Below are 12,883 nucleotides of genomic sequence, written 5' to 3' on the forward strand. Positions count from 1 at the left end.
TAATTAAATAAAAGTTATCTGTAACAGTTTATAGTTTATACTGATAATTTGATGATTGCTTATTTACTTTTATCTTTAGTTACTTTTAATAGTTTATAATTTAAGTAAACTATTCTTAAATATTTATTCAGTAGTGGCTAGATGATTAATCCTGGCAGGCTGTCTGAAATCAGAGCAAGTTGGGACCATAGTAAAGGAATTAGCAGGGTCAGAGAGCAGCAAGGAGGTGTGGAGACGCTGACAGTAAGAAGCAGGAGATCATTGACAGTCAGTGTTTATGTTCTTCTTTAGTATGTTTTAAGGCAAAGAGTCATGTGCTGCTTGACTCTCATTATTTGAGTTTCTGCAGCTTTAGTGTGAGTGTTGGTCTTGAGGCTTCTGTGTCATGTGCCTTCTCCACGGTGGTGTATGTGTCCAAGGAGTCATGCCTCAGGCCAGTAATGAGAGCTCAGTCGGTAGAGCATGAGACTCCTTATCTCAGGGTCGTGGGTTTGAGCCCCACGTTGGGTGCCAAATGAAGGCGTAAGTCACAAACAATCCCACACCAGTTTGGAATTATGATTAATAGAATGATTATTTATTCAAAGGGGAAAAAACTTACAGATTACCGTCCCAGACAACAGCCCCTCTGCGCACTCATGAAAGGAGTCTAGGAGCCGGAAGTGGAGCCGGAAGCCAGAGAGAGAGTGGAGGACAGCCGCTGCTTTTTTAAAGAGAGAAAGAGACCACGCCCAGATGGGCTGGTATCTTAGCGGCTATTGGCTGAAGGAGCAGAAGGAGCTCCCGCAGCTCACTGGGGTTACTGTCAAAGTAAGGTTATCCTTTAGTCATAGTCAAAATGCCTTTCACAACACCATTTTAAATTTATATGTGTATTTGTGACCTAGGGCAGGATCTCTAATATCAATGATTACAGAAGGAAAATAGATAAACTCGGACAACTAATGCTAGTAAAGGTAGAAAGAGGTGTGAGGAAGGTTCTTAGGAATGTGCCAGAGGAGACTGCCTGTTGTGTGGATGAGTAAAGAAAAACTTTTGGGCAGTAGAAATATTGGCTGAGCTGTTTAAAACAGGACTTAAACAAATAAAGTGACTAGCCTTTCAAATATTATATGAAGGCCACAACCCGAGGAATTGTGACTTGGAAAGGTGGTGGCTAATTCCATAGACACTACCAGAGTGCACAGTGTTTGCAGGATTCAAAACCCTGCATCCCATTACAATGAACACCTTGACTGTTGTTATGGCCCTTTGTTTCCTCAGACTAAACTGTCTCCTGATCTTTGCAGTTTCCCTATTTGTTTTTCTTTTATTTGTGTGTGAGTGGTTCACCTGGATGTATGTAAGTGAACCTTGTGAATCTCCTGGAACTGGAGTTACAGCTGGTTTTAAATTGCCATGCGGCTGTTAGGAACTGAACCCAAGTCCTCTAGAAGGGCAGCCAGTGTCCTTAACTTCTGAGGCATCTCCCAGTCTCCATTGGTCATTTTTGATAAACAGGGTGTATGTACCTTCTTCTCCCCACCAAACTAACTACTCTGAACAGCTGGCCTCACTTCATCTGTCACCACCTTAATGACTTGGCCTGACTGCTTCAGCCAGCCCACCTCTCCACTTCATTGATTTCTTCAGAATGGGAACTGTGTGGCTAGACTGGATGTGAGAGCACTAGTTTATCCCCCAAACACAAATACTCAAAAATGTTCGAATCAATGAATAGATGGTATCATGGAACTGCAGTAGGTCTTTATGGACGCCTAAATTTGGTTCATCTGGTGAGGACAGCTTCTGGTGGGAACACAGCTTACCCTAAAGCTACCTCAAGACTGGGTTGGAGAGGTTCATAAAATTAAGAAAGCATGTGCACCAAATGATGGGCTTAGTTTCTTAAACAAATTAGAAGATTTGCAAAGGGACCTAGGGAGCGTCTAAATTAGGGTCTGGTTGACATCTGATGCCATTTAGAGACTGAGCTAACATTCTTCTTAAAGTCATAGAATAAAATTATGTCACCTCTAGGACTCCACATAACATCAGAAAGTCTAGCTTTTTCGTTTAAGAAAAAGATCAAATCTTCTTCACCTCCATAATTCATATGTCACCTATAAATAATGTAGCTCATTAGACCTTTTAGAAGTTCAAATGCCCGGTACAACTCTGAAATTTTACAGATTTTGGTATGTAGAGTTAAATCTTTGAAACTTGTCATTGTATTTGACTAATTTATCCTGGTAAAGTGTTAATATTTTCTCTCAATCTTTGGGTATAATGAACTTACTGTGAGTTTTGTCGTAGCCACACTACAAATAGAACAACATGTGACATGAAAAGGTGTTGCTGTTAGGTTTAGCACGTTTACAGAGAAATAGAAAAGGACTTAGTGATGAGTCAGTCGGCATTCCCTTCAACTTTTTTTTTTTTTTTTTGATTCACACCATTCTTTTCCTTCTGCCTTCAGGAAAGAAATAGATCTTGCAAAGCCACAGAACAAAAAAAATTACTTGTCTCATGAGGATAGTCCCAACAAATTGCCATAATGTTAGTTAAGGCTGTGAACTGATCGCATAGCTCGTTGGACTTCATGGGTAGCTGTAGACATTGTGATGTCCTCTGCTCATAGTGCCCGTGCTGATATCATTGTTTGTTTGTTTTTTGAAATTGGTTGCATGTAAATAAATACCTACCTAACAGCCTTGAATAACACTTATAAAACCACCCAGGGATCCCACTCTGTAGACATTTAAGTAATAGTTATTAACCAGTGATCTTTTTAACTATTTTCAATTTAGTTGTAAGTTATAGGATAGGCAAAGTAGCAGTGAGAAAAATAAAGATAAATTTGATTTTATTCATTTTATGTGAAAAGAAGTACAAGAAAATTAGATCGTATCTGCTGAGCACGACTGTAACCGTGCAGTGGTTAGGGTTGGAAGCAGTGTCTGTTGGAGCGTGGTTTACTCCAGATGAATCTTTGAAATTTGAGTTTTGGAATTTATCCAGAAAAATAATATTATCTAAATCATATTAATGATAAATATAAATAATAAGTAAAACATGCTCATGAAGGATATGTGTTGTTTATTAATTCATTTGATGGACAGTATAACATTTTTCTAGTGTCGTGGGCACTGTTGAAGACACTGTTGTAGATAGAGCAATGAACAACATAGTTAAAAAGGCTTAATGGAAGCTGTATTTTGATGGAACAGACCATTAGCAAAATAAATTCATTTTAAATCATAAAAACTATAGGAAAATAAAGCAACAGGAAGATAGGATGCATGAGGGTATGTTTTTACAATATTATCGTATATAGGAACATACACACACATACATACACATATATTTTTCATTCCCCCACATTTTCTATACTTTAAATAGGTACATAAGTAAGAAAAAATTCATTATTTGCCTCAATACTTATATTTACTTATAAGGTATCTAACTAACTGCTTATCTAACTAACTAAATCTCAAGTGAAATTTATTCTTGCTTAATATAAAATAATTTAAATTTTTTACTTTTTTATTATTTGTGTATGTATTTTGGTACATGTCCCAAAAGGGAAATATCACAGTGGACAATCGTAATGATGTGCTGACATCAGCAGTTATAATGGGTAGCTCTTACTTAGAGTTCTGTGCACCAGGAACTTCTTGGTTACAGAACTGTCAGAGAAGTAGGTTGTCTCTGTGTCCTGGATCTGCCTGCAGAGAGGTAAATGGCGGTGCTTGAGCTCCAGACCTGACCCTGTTACCACTGTGTGTCATCACATGCTGCTTCTGGTAGATGTCAAGACTTAGAAATCCCACAAATATGAAGAAAGTAGGGTGCCACCATGAAGAATAAATATTCTAGCCTTAATGTAAACGTTTTTCTTTAAAACTGAAACATGGCATTTGAGGGGCTGGGGATCCAGATGAGCATGCTGTTTAGAGAGCACAGGGTTGGTTCCCGTCACCCACATCAAGGAGCTCAGCACCGCCTGTCACTCCAGCTCCGGGGAATGTGGCTTTCTGTTGTGGCCTCCTCGGGGGCCTGCGCTCATGCCTGCATTCCCACACGCACACCTTTCATTGAAAATCAAATATTCTTGAAAAAATTTGATGTATAAATGAAGAGATTTTTAAAAATCACGTAGATGATTTTGGATGATTTGCCTGTCGCACATTAAATAACTTCATACAAACGAATATGAAGCTGAGGCAAAGATAAAGAAATATACCCATAGTTTTCATCATGACCAGTATGGGGAGTGAGGATAGGTGTCCTGTGTTGTGGTTCTGGGAGCATAAGTATTAAATAGGCAAGCAGCAGCCCTCAAGGCTGTGCTAGGAAACATTAAGGCCTATAGGAAAATTTTTTGAGTGACTTTTTCCCCGGTTGTTGAGTGGTTTGTAGCTAGTCCAATTCTTGATGCATCCTTGAAAGGGCAGTGTGTTATGTACCGCAGCTATCTGAAGCCATAAAGCTTTCTGGGGAGCATTTGTTGAGAAGCCTTTTAGGACTAAGGTAGAAACTGCACCGAAGTTTAGAGAAAGCTTTATGGCAACTGTCCATAGGAAACAAAATGAGGACCAGGAGGAGGTCAAGGAGTCACATGTGGATCATGCTCATTTTTATTCTAGTTTAATCTTCAGCAAACTAGGTTTGACCTTAATCACATTAAAAATTCCACATAGAATTTTTCCATTATGTGCTATATAAATTTTTTAGATGATACTGTCACTGAATAGCTGTATGACACAGCAGAAAAAGTGGTATCCACTCTAACATTTGTAATCCATGTTGTTTCTGTCTCCAGGGAGCCTTTCATTGTTTTGTCGGGGGGCTTGTCGTATGACACTGTGGGGAGAAGGCCTTGCTTAACCGTGATGCACGGGAAGAGCACGGCTGTGCTGGAAATGGATTATTCCATTGTTGACTTTCTCACTCTCTGTGAAACACCATACCCAAACGGTAAGACTCTCTCTTCATAAATATTAATAAGACATATGCTGTCTTAAGTAGTTTCCATATACTAATGTCCTGATGCTTTAAGGGAAGATTTCCTTCTGTCATAATATGGCCGATTTTATTTCAGCTCTTTTTTTCAATATACTTTATCCCTTCTGTATTGTACATTAATATTAAGTACCTTCCTAAGGTAGACACTGCCCATATTAAGTATTTTAAATTTTGTGATGCAGTTGTGCATCCTTTTAGCGATATTTTCCAGAGAAATGGAGACAATATAGGTTTGTGTGTGTATATGAAGGACTGGGGAGGGGGGTGCGGGAATAACAGTCTAAAAATTGCAGAGTGAGTTCAAGTCATGGTTCGGGAACCTCGGAGGGGAATTGTGGGTTTAAACCTCACCCAGAAGTATGTCTTCAAAGGAAAGCTGTCTTTGCCTTTAAGGCCTTCATCTGATAGGTTTAGGCCAGCCAGCCCAACCATTCAGAGTAACCGCCTTCTTCAATTTACCAGATCGAATGTTAGTCATTTTTAAAAGGGTCCTTCATGTCGGCATCTAGGCTGGTACTGGTCAGGCAGTTAGGGGCGCTGAAGCATAGACAAGTGAGCGCAGAGAATGAACTCATATGTGCATCTTTTCATTTCATTTGGAGCTCTCTGAAGTTTGAAAATGTAATGAATGCATTTTGTAGTGACTAAGAGACACATATTAACATTTGAAAAAAATAACGGCACTCTATCAGTTTATCTGAGAGACAATGGTGATTGATCAGGATTAAATTGTGGTTTTGATGTCTTTGCTACATCCCTGAAATAAGTAATGTCACAGAAGTTTCTTTGATGTTCTTGTCTTACTCATATATGTAAGAATTTTGAATGGATTATTTTGTACATGTATCTCATCCAAGACATATAAATTGTATGAACTATCCTGGGCTCATCAGAATGCTAAACACTCAGAAATTAGAACAAGAAAAAGAAGCCAGAGGCGCCCGTTATCTGCGGCTGCCCTCTTGTGTCTGTAAAGCAACCAACCAGTCATTCATTGCTTTCATATTCCAGATTTTCAAGAACCATATGCTGTGGTTGTTCTTCTGGAAAAGGATTTAGTACTGATAGACCTTGCACAAAATGGGTAAGAACACTGGGTGAGCAATTCCATTACTATGTGTGTATGTCGGGGTGGGGGTAAAACTTATAGGATCTATTAGCATGTCATTAGCTATTACATTCCTTTGAAAACTTTATATTTACATACATGATCTCTTTTCAGTGCTCTAGATCCACATTTCTACAATCTTAAAGATATTTATTATAATGAATCTAATAGATTTTTGTTTCTTATTTTCCTTATATTAAAATAGATTTTCCCCCTGTGTTAATATATCCTGAGTACAGTTTCCCCTCCCTCTGCTTCTCACTTTCTCCCCTCTTCCCCTCCCATCCAGATCCTCCCCCTTTCTGTCTCTCATTAAAAAATAAACAGTCTTTTAAGGGAAATAATAAGATATAATAAGATAAAACAAAATCTAGCACATTGGAATTGGACAAAACAAACAGAAGGATAAGAACCCGGGAGAAGGCAGAATAAAGAGACCCACTTATTCAAGCACTCAAGAATTCCATAAAGAACAATAACTGAGAGCCATAGTTTATTCGCAAAGGACTTGCTGGGTAAAAAGAGAAAAAAATATACAAATAAAATAAGTTAAAATTAGTAGACACGAACAATAGTATAAAACAAAGACCAAAAAGGAAAACCCCAACACGTCATTATGAGTCAGAGATTCTGATGAGCTTGTTTTCCGCTGGCCATCGGCTCATTTTAGGTTTTCATAACTGGTGATGGCTTCTAAGTTAGTGGTGGGCACCTGTGTTCATTTCCCTCGCAGCTCCAGGACCTCGTGTGGTGTCGAGCAGTGCAAGCCTTGTGTGCCTGCACCGCCGTGTGTGCCTGCACCACCGTGTGTGCATCAGCCATACTGATGTAGAGGGCCTTGTTTCCTTGGTGTCCTGCCTTCCCTCGGGCTCTTGACCACTTTCTGCCTCTTCTTCCATGGGGTTCCCTGAGACCTGAGGGGAAGGGCCTGGTGAAGACAACCCATTTAGGGCTGGGTGAGCTCTCATTTTCTGCATAATGTGTGGCTGTGGGTCTCTGTGTTTGTTCCTCCTGCTTCAGGAGGAAGCTTCTCTGATGATGGCTGAGCAAGGCACTCATCTATGAATACATAAGAATGTCACTAAGAATAATTTCATTGCTACTTTTTTTTAGACTAGCATTATTTGGGCTATGTGGTCTGAGCACCGAGTATGAGTCCCACTTTTTGCAGTGGGCCTTCAGTCCAATCAGATGCTGATTGGTTATTCCCGTCCCCTTTGCCACCGCTGCCCTCTTGTGGTTTATAGGCTGGAGGACTTGTGGCTGATTGCTGTCTGTGTTTTCCCTTTGGTAGCCTGCAGAGTACTTTCCCGTACCAAAGGTGTTAGCACAGGGGGGTGAGGGCTCTGTGTAGGCACCAGTTCAGCTTCTTCATGGTCAGCGTCTCTGGGGGGAGGGGGTGATACTTAACTCAAAGTTTCTAGAATTTCTTACATTTCAGCTTCATGCTAAAGCCATACACAACAAGCCTGTCCAAAATGGGCCATCTCAGTTTCCCTCTGATGAAGTCTGTAGTCTTGTCCCTCTGTTCAGTCTGTTGTGATATCTTGTGCAGGCCCCGTCGGCTTACCTGTAACCTACGCCATGACCCTTATTACTCTAATTTAAACTATCGTTTGTTATTGTTGTTTCACCTTCTCTACCTGCTGATATAAAAACATGTGGTGATGTTTCTCACCTGCTCTCTTCCGTCTCCCCATAATGGCCTTAATTTATGGGATAGCAACTTACATATTTTAGAGACAGGGCTTTTCTGTGTAGCTTTGGAGCATGTCCTGGAACTCGCTCTAACAGACCAGGCTGGCTTTGAACTTACAGACATCTACCTGCCTCCCTAGTAGTGGGATTGAAGGTGTGTACCACCACTGACTGGCCAGCTACTTGATTTTTTTTTTTATATTTTTTATTTAGAAGTTTTTTTCATTTTATATACCAACCACAACCCCCCCCCCCCGCCCCGCTGCTCTCCTCCACCTTCCTCCAACACAACCCCCCATCCACTCCTCAGAAAGGACAAGGCCCCCCCATGGGGAGTCTACAAAGTCTGGCATATTGACACAAGACCAAACCCCTTCCCCTGTATCTACACTGAGCAAGGTATCCCTTCTTAGAGAATGGACTTCAGAAAACCAGTTCATGCACTGGGGATAAATCCTGGTCCCACTGCCAGTGGCCCCACAGACTGCCCAAGCCACACACCTGTCACCCACATTCAGAGGGCCTAGTTAGGTCCTATGTAAGGTCCCCAGCTGTCAGTGCAGAGTCAGTGAGCACTACCAGCGCAGGTCAACTGTCTCTGTGGGTTTCCCCATCATGATCTTGACCCTTTGTTCATATAATCCCTCCTCCCTCTCTTCCGCTGGACTCGGCCCAGTGCTTAGCTGTGGATCTCTGCATCTGCTTCCATCAGTTACTAGATGAAGGTTCTAGATGACAATTAGTGTGGTCATCAATCTGATTACAGGAGAAGGCTAGTTCAGACACCCTCTCCACTATTGCTTGGAGTCTTAGCTGGGGTCATCCTTGTGGATTCCTGGGAGTTTCCCTAGAATCAGATTTCTCCCTAACCCTATAGTGGCTCCTCTATCAAGAGATCTTTTTCCTTGCTCTCCCTCTGTTCCTCCATCCCATTTCCTCATGTTCGCCTCCTCACTCCCTTTTACTCGCACCCCTACCCAGCATGCCCAATTTAATCAGGAGACGTTACCTATTTCCCCTCCTAGGGGCATCTATGCATGTTTCTCTTAGTGTCCTTGTTACTGCCTTCTCAGGGGTTGTGGTTTGTAGCCTGGCTATCTTCTTCTTTACATCTAATATCCACTTATGAATGAGAATATACCAGATTTGTATTTCTGGGTCTGGGGTATCTCACTTGGGATTTTTTTTTCCTAGTTCCATCCATTTGCCTGCAAATTTCTAGATGTCATTGTTTTTTTTAACACTTTGTAGTACTCCATTGTATAAATGTACAACATTTTCTTTATCCATTCTTTTGGTGAGGGACATCTAGGTTGTTTCCAGGTTCTGGCTATTATGAATAATGCAACAGCTTGATTTTTAACACACCTTATGTTTCATATCTTCTACACAGTTTCTGGCAGCTGGGACTCTTTGCTTGTTTCACTGTCTTTAGAATCCACACAATTTTTACCATGTGCTTTATGACTTTGCTAAACTACAGATATGTCTGTCTGGTCTGTAAATTCCTAGACCCCATCTCAGCTCTTTGTCACAAATTCCAATATTTGCTATATTCATACACTGTGATATACAGTGATATTCTCTGTGCTATGAATGCAACCACTTTATTATTTTCTCCTGAAAAATAATCATTGAGCATAGCTTCCTTGGAGTTTGCATCCGTTATTCACAGTCACCCTTGGGCGAAGGGGGTTTTGCCCCCGGGGACTATTTGACTGTGTCAGATAGACATTTTATTAGGTGGAATGCTACTGGCATCTAGTGGATAAAACACAAATATACTTCAAACATCCACAGTGCTCCAGACAGCCTCCCAAGTAGAGACATCTGGAGATGTGGACAGTACTGAGGCTGGTAACCTAATGTGTGGCAGTGGTGCTGTTTACCTGGTGATTTTTTTAAGAAAATACTGCTGCAATTCAGAGTAGTTATCTGTTACTTATAGCAATTATTTGTAAGTTTTATTTTGTTTTTTAAAAATACCAGACCATTTGAAAAATAATTCTGTTTGTCAGTTCTAGAAAAATGTTATTAATGTACTTTTCTTCATTTTCATCTATTAGGTAAGTTGTTTTGATAGTGGAATTTGTTGCATGTGCTCTGTACTGAGATATAATTAGGTCAAGAAAAAAATTACTCAAATCACATGACATAAGATGCTCTATTTTTGCAGAACTGTCAGTTAAATATGTGACATATTAGGTCCTTGGAGTTAACAGAAAAGTTTATGATGAAGAGAAAAAAGCTAACTTTTATCACTACTCTTCTTGTGTGTCTGTATCATCTTCTGTTTGGGGGGAAAGGTGGAGATAATTGGGCTCATTTTATAGCTTATAAAGGTTTTTCCCCTGAAATATCACTTATTTTGTATTATTAGCAGTAGGTAAATTAATAAATCTAATATATACCGACTACTCATTTTTTACTTTTTAAGTATCTCAGCAAGTACCTAGGTTTTTCCAGATATTTTAAAGTAACTAATCACATTCTAAGCGACATTACTGTGCTTTTATTATTAGGCACATTACTATGTGTCTAGACAGAATTTTACTTTAACTTCATGATGGAAGCAGCATTGCTGTGGGCGTACATTGCTGTGGGTGGGGGCAGCACTTTACCTTTGCAGGAAGGAAGTCCTAAGCAGAGTTGTTAGGCTCACAAGCTCCCTACTGCCAGAGAGCAGGGAAGTGTGCTGGTGCCCGCAGGTTCCCCTTCTCCATCCGCCTGGTGGGGACCAGCCTCATGAGATGGCTGTAACTCGTCAGAGTGAGTCTTCCACCTTTAATTAGTCCTCTCTGGAGATGCCCTCAGATAGACCCAGAGACATGCTCTGCCGGTTACTCTCTCAGTTCAGAAAGCTACATTTATGTTTAAAACAAAATAGCATTCTGGGTCTGATATTGGAAGAGGTATCACACTGATGGAGAAAAAAGAGAATTGAAATTTATGTGAGGTGTAGGGCAGAAGGGGAGGTGTTTGATCCGTGATGCAGGTGGTCTGTTGATTTCTCAGCAGTTTAAGTTCTGCCTCAGCTACTGCCTAGCTGACACATTAAGCCTTTTTTTTTTTTCAGGAAAATGTATCATAGTAAGGTGTAAGAAGCACATAAGACAAATGCATATGTAGTGTACAGTTTTGTGTGTAGTAGTGATATATAGTACAACCATTGTCTTTCTGTTTATTGGTGATAAAAAAGCATCTTCTGTAATAAAGCTCTTAAATGTTTTTTTCATACTTATATAATGTAAATCAGTGTAATCTTAACAGAATGTGTAGTAATGTCTTCATGGTTGTGTTACATTGTCACAGATTACAATGTGTTAATGTTTTTTTTTTCCTATTCCTATTGTTAAAGATACCCTATATTTGAGAATCCCTACCCTTTGAGCATACACGAGTCCCCTGTTACATGTTGTGAATATTTTGCTGATTGTCCTGTGGACCTCATTCCTGCACTTTATTCTGTTGGAGCTAGACAGAAACGTCAAGGCTACAGCAAAAAGGTACCAAACCTGAGTTCGCTGTTTAATGTAACATAGTATTATTTTAAATTTCTCACCTTGAGGTATTGGGAATACTGTTAGCTTTTTGGGATATCATTTTTAGGAGTAAATTATGTGTACTATGTTCATATCTATGTAATATACCTATACATTGCATGCTACATATCTACTATATAGAATATATATTTTGAAGTCAATTTCCAATTTTTTTTTTATAGGAATGGCCCATCAATGGAGGTAATTGGGGCTTGGGTGCTCAGAGTTACCCAGAAATAATTATTACAGGGTAAGTGAAAGTATATTTTTGCCAATTAAGTCACTAATTGCTAATATGCTTCTTAGGACAGTTTGAATTTTAACTCATTCGGTAAGTAAAGCTTCCCCCAGTGTTACAGTATAATGAGAAGCAAGTTCTTGGTGACATGTGCTGACTTCCAGCAGTTTCCACCTTTACTCATTCTTGTGAATGAGTGTACTGACAAGTAACAATGTAACTGCTTTTCTGTGTTGTTATTTTCCTTTTTCATCACATTTTCTCTCCTTTCTTGATCCTAGGCATGCTGATGGGTCAGTTAAGTTCTGGGATGCTTCTGCAAGTAAGTGCTTTGAATATTTAACTGTTGGTCATGTTTCATTGCCTTCGCCCTTATACATGTTGATTTAAATAATTGTACAAACAGCATTAGACTTGAAAGTACTAGATTATCAGCTCAATATTGGATTGTCAAATATGTGAGTTGAGAATTTTGAAGAATCCAGATATGTTAATGTTATTAGTAGGCCAAATAATAATTCTCAACAGTGTTCCAATCTCTTCAAATATCTTCAGAACTTCTCTTTAGAAGTCAAAAATAGATATGAAAATATATTTCAAATTAGAAAATACTTCTATCCAGTTCTAAACTACTGTCACAAAAGATTATATTGTCTTTATGAACTGACCTTGTGATTAGATAGTAGCAAAGAGGGAAGAGACGCCTTTAGAGACTGGAGATCATTTATAGCAAGCATTTATGGAAATCACCTAACTCAGGAGAGCTGGTGCTTTGTAGGAATGTTTGACAATACTAGTGCCTTTTGGGAGAAAGTTTATATAGAGAATACCATTTCAGGGAATAAAGTATGTTCTCCATATTTTACAGTAAAGATTTTGCTCCAATTTCCTTTTGGAGTTTTTCTTCAGACTATCTAAATCCTTTGTGGTGGTGGAAATGTCTGAATATATAATATACTGAAAAATAGATAGAGAAATGAAAATACGATTTAGGTAAATATAGGCCTTTTTCGTAACATGATAATTAGCCATTATATTTGGTTTTTAAAGATTTGATGGATTTTTTCATATTATATTTTGGTTAGATTCTTTACCCTACCTCTGCTCTGCCCAGATCCTTCCTGCCTCCCAATGCATCTAACTTCATGCCCCCTCTCCAAAATTTTAGAAAGTAATAAAATAAAAACAAAATACCAAAACAAAACAAAAAACACCCCCCCACACACACACACAAAATGGAGTCATTTTATATTGGTCAAATGCTCCAGGGTCTACCCTGGAACGTGGTTG

At 39.3% G+C, this 12,883-nt stretch overlaps 1 protein-coding gene across 8 annotated transcripts in view; it reads left to right on the forward strand.

Moving 5' to 3' along the window:
- Nucleotides 1-12,883, forward strand: part of Stxbp5 (syntaxin binding protein 5) — a 140,103-nt gene that overhangs the window by 71,409 nt on the left and 55,811 nt on the right. For all 8 annotated transcript variants that reach the window (XM_048425477.3, XM_085688506.2, XM_048425482.3 and 5 more), the window contains exons 10-14: nt 4,805-4,959; nt 6,019-6,091; nt 11,172-11,319; nt 11,538-11,605; nt 11,875-11,915. In XM_048425477.3, the coding sequence (XP_048281434.1) occupies nt 4,805-4,959; nt 6,019-6,091; nt 11,172-11,319; nt 11,538-11,605; nt 11,875-11,915 (485 nt within the window). The remainder of the gene's footprint in view (nt 1-4,804; nt 4,960-6,018; nt 6,092-11,171; nt 11,320-11,537; nt 11,606-11,874; nt 11,916-12,883) is intronic.

Source organism: Myodes glareolus, chromosome 1, assembly GCF_982192425.1.
Source record: "Myodes glareolus chromosome 1, mMyoGla1.1, whole genome shotgun sequence".
Taxonomy (NCBI): Eukaryota; Metazoa; Chordata; class Mammalia; order Rodentia; family Cricetidae; genus Myodes; species Myodes glareolus.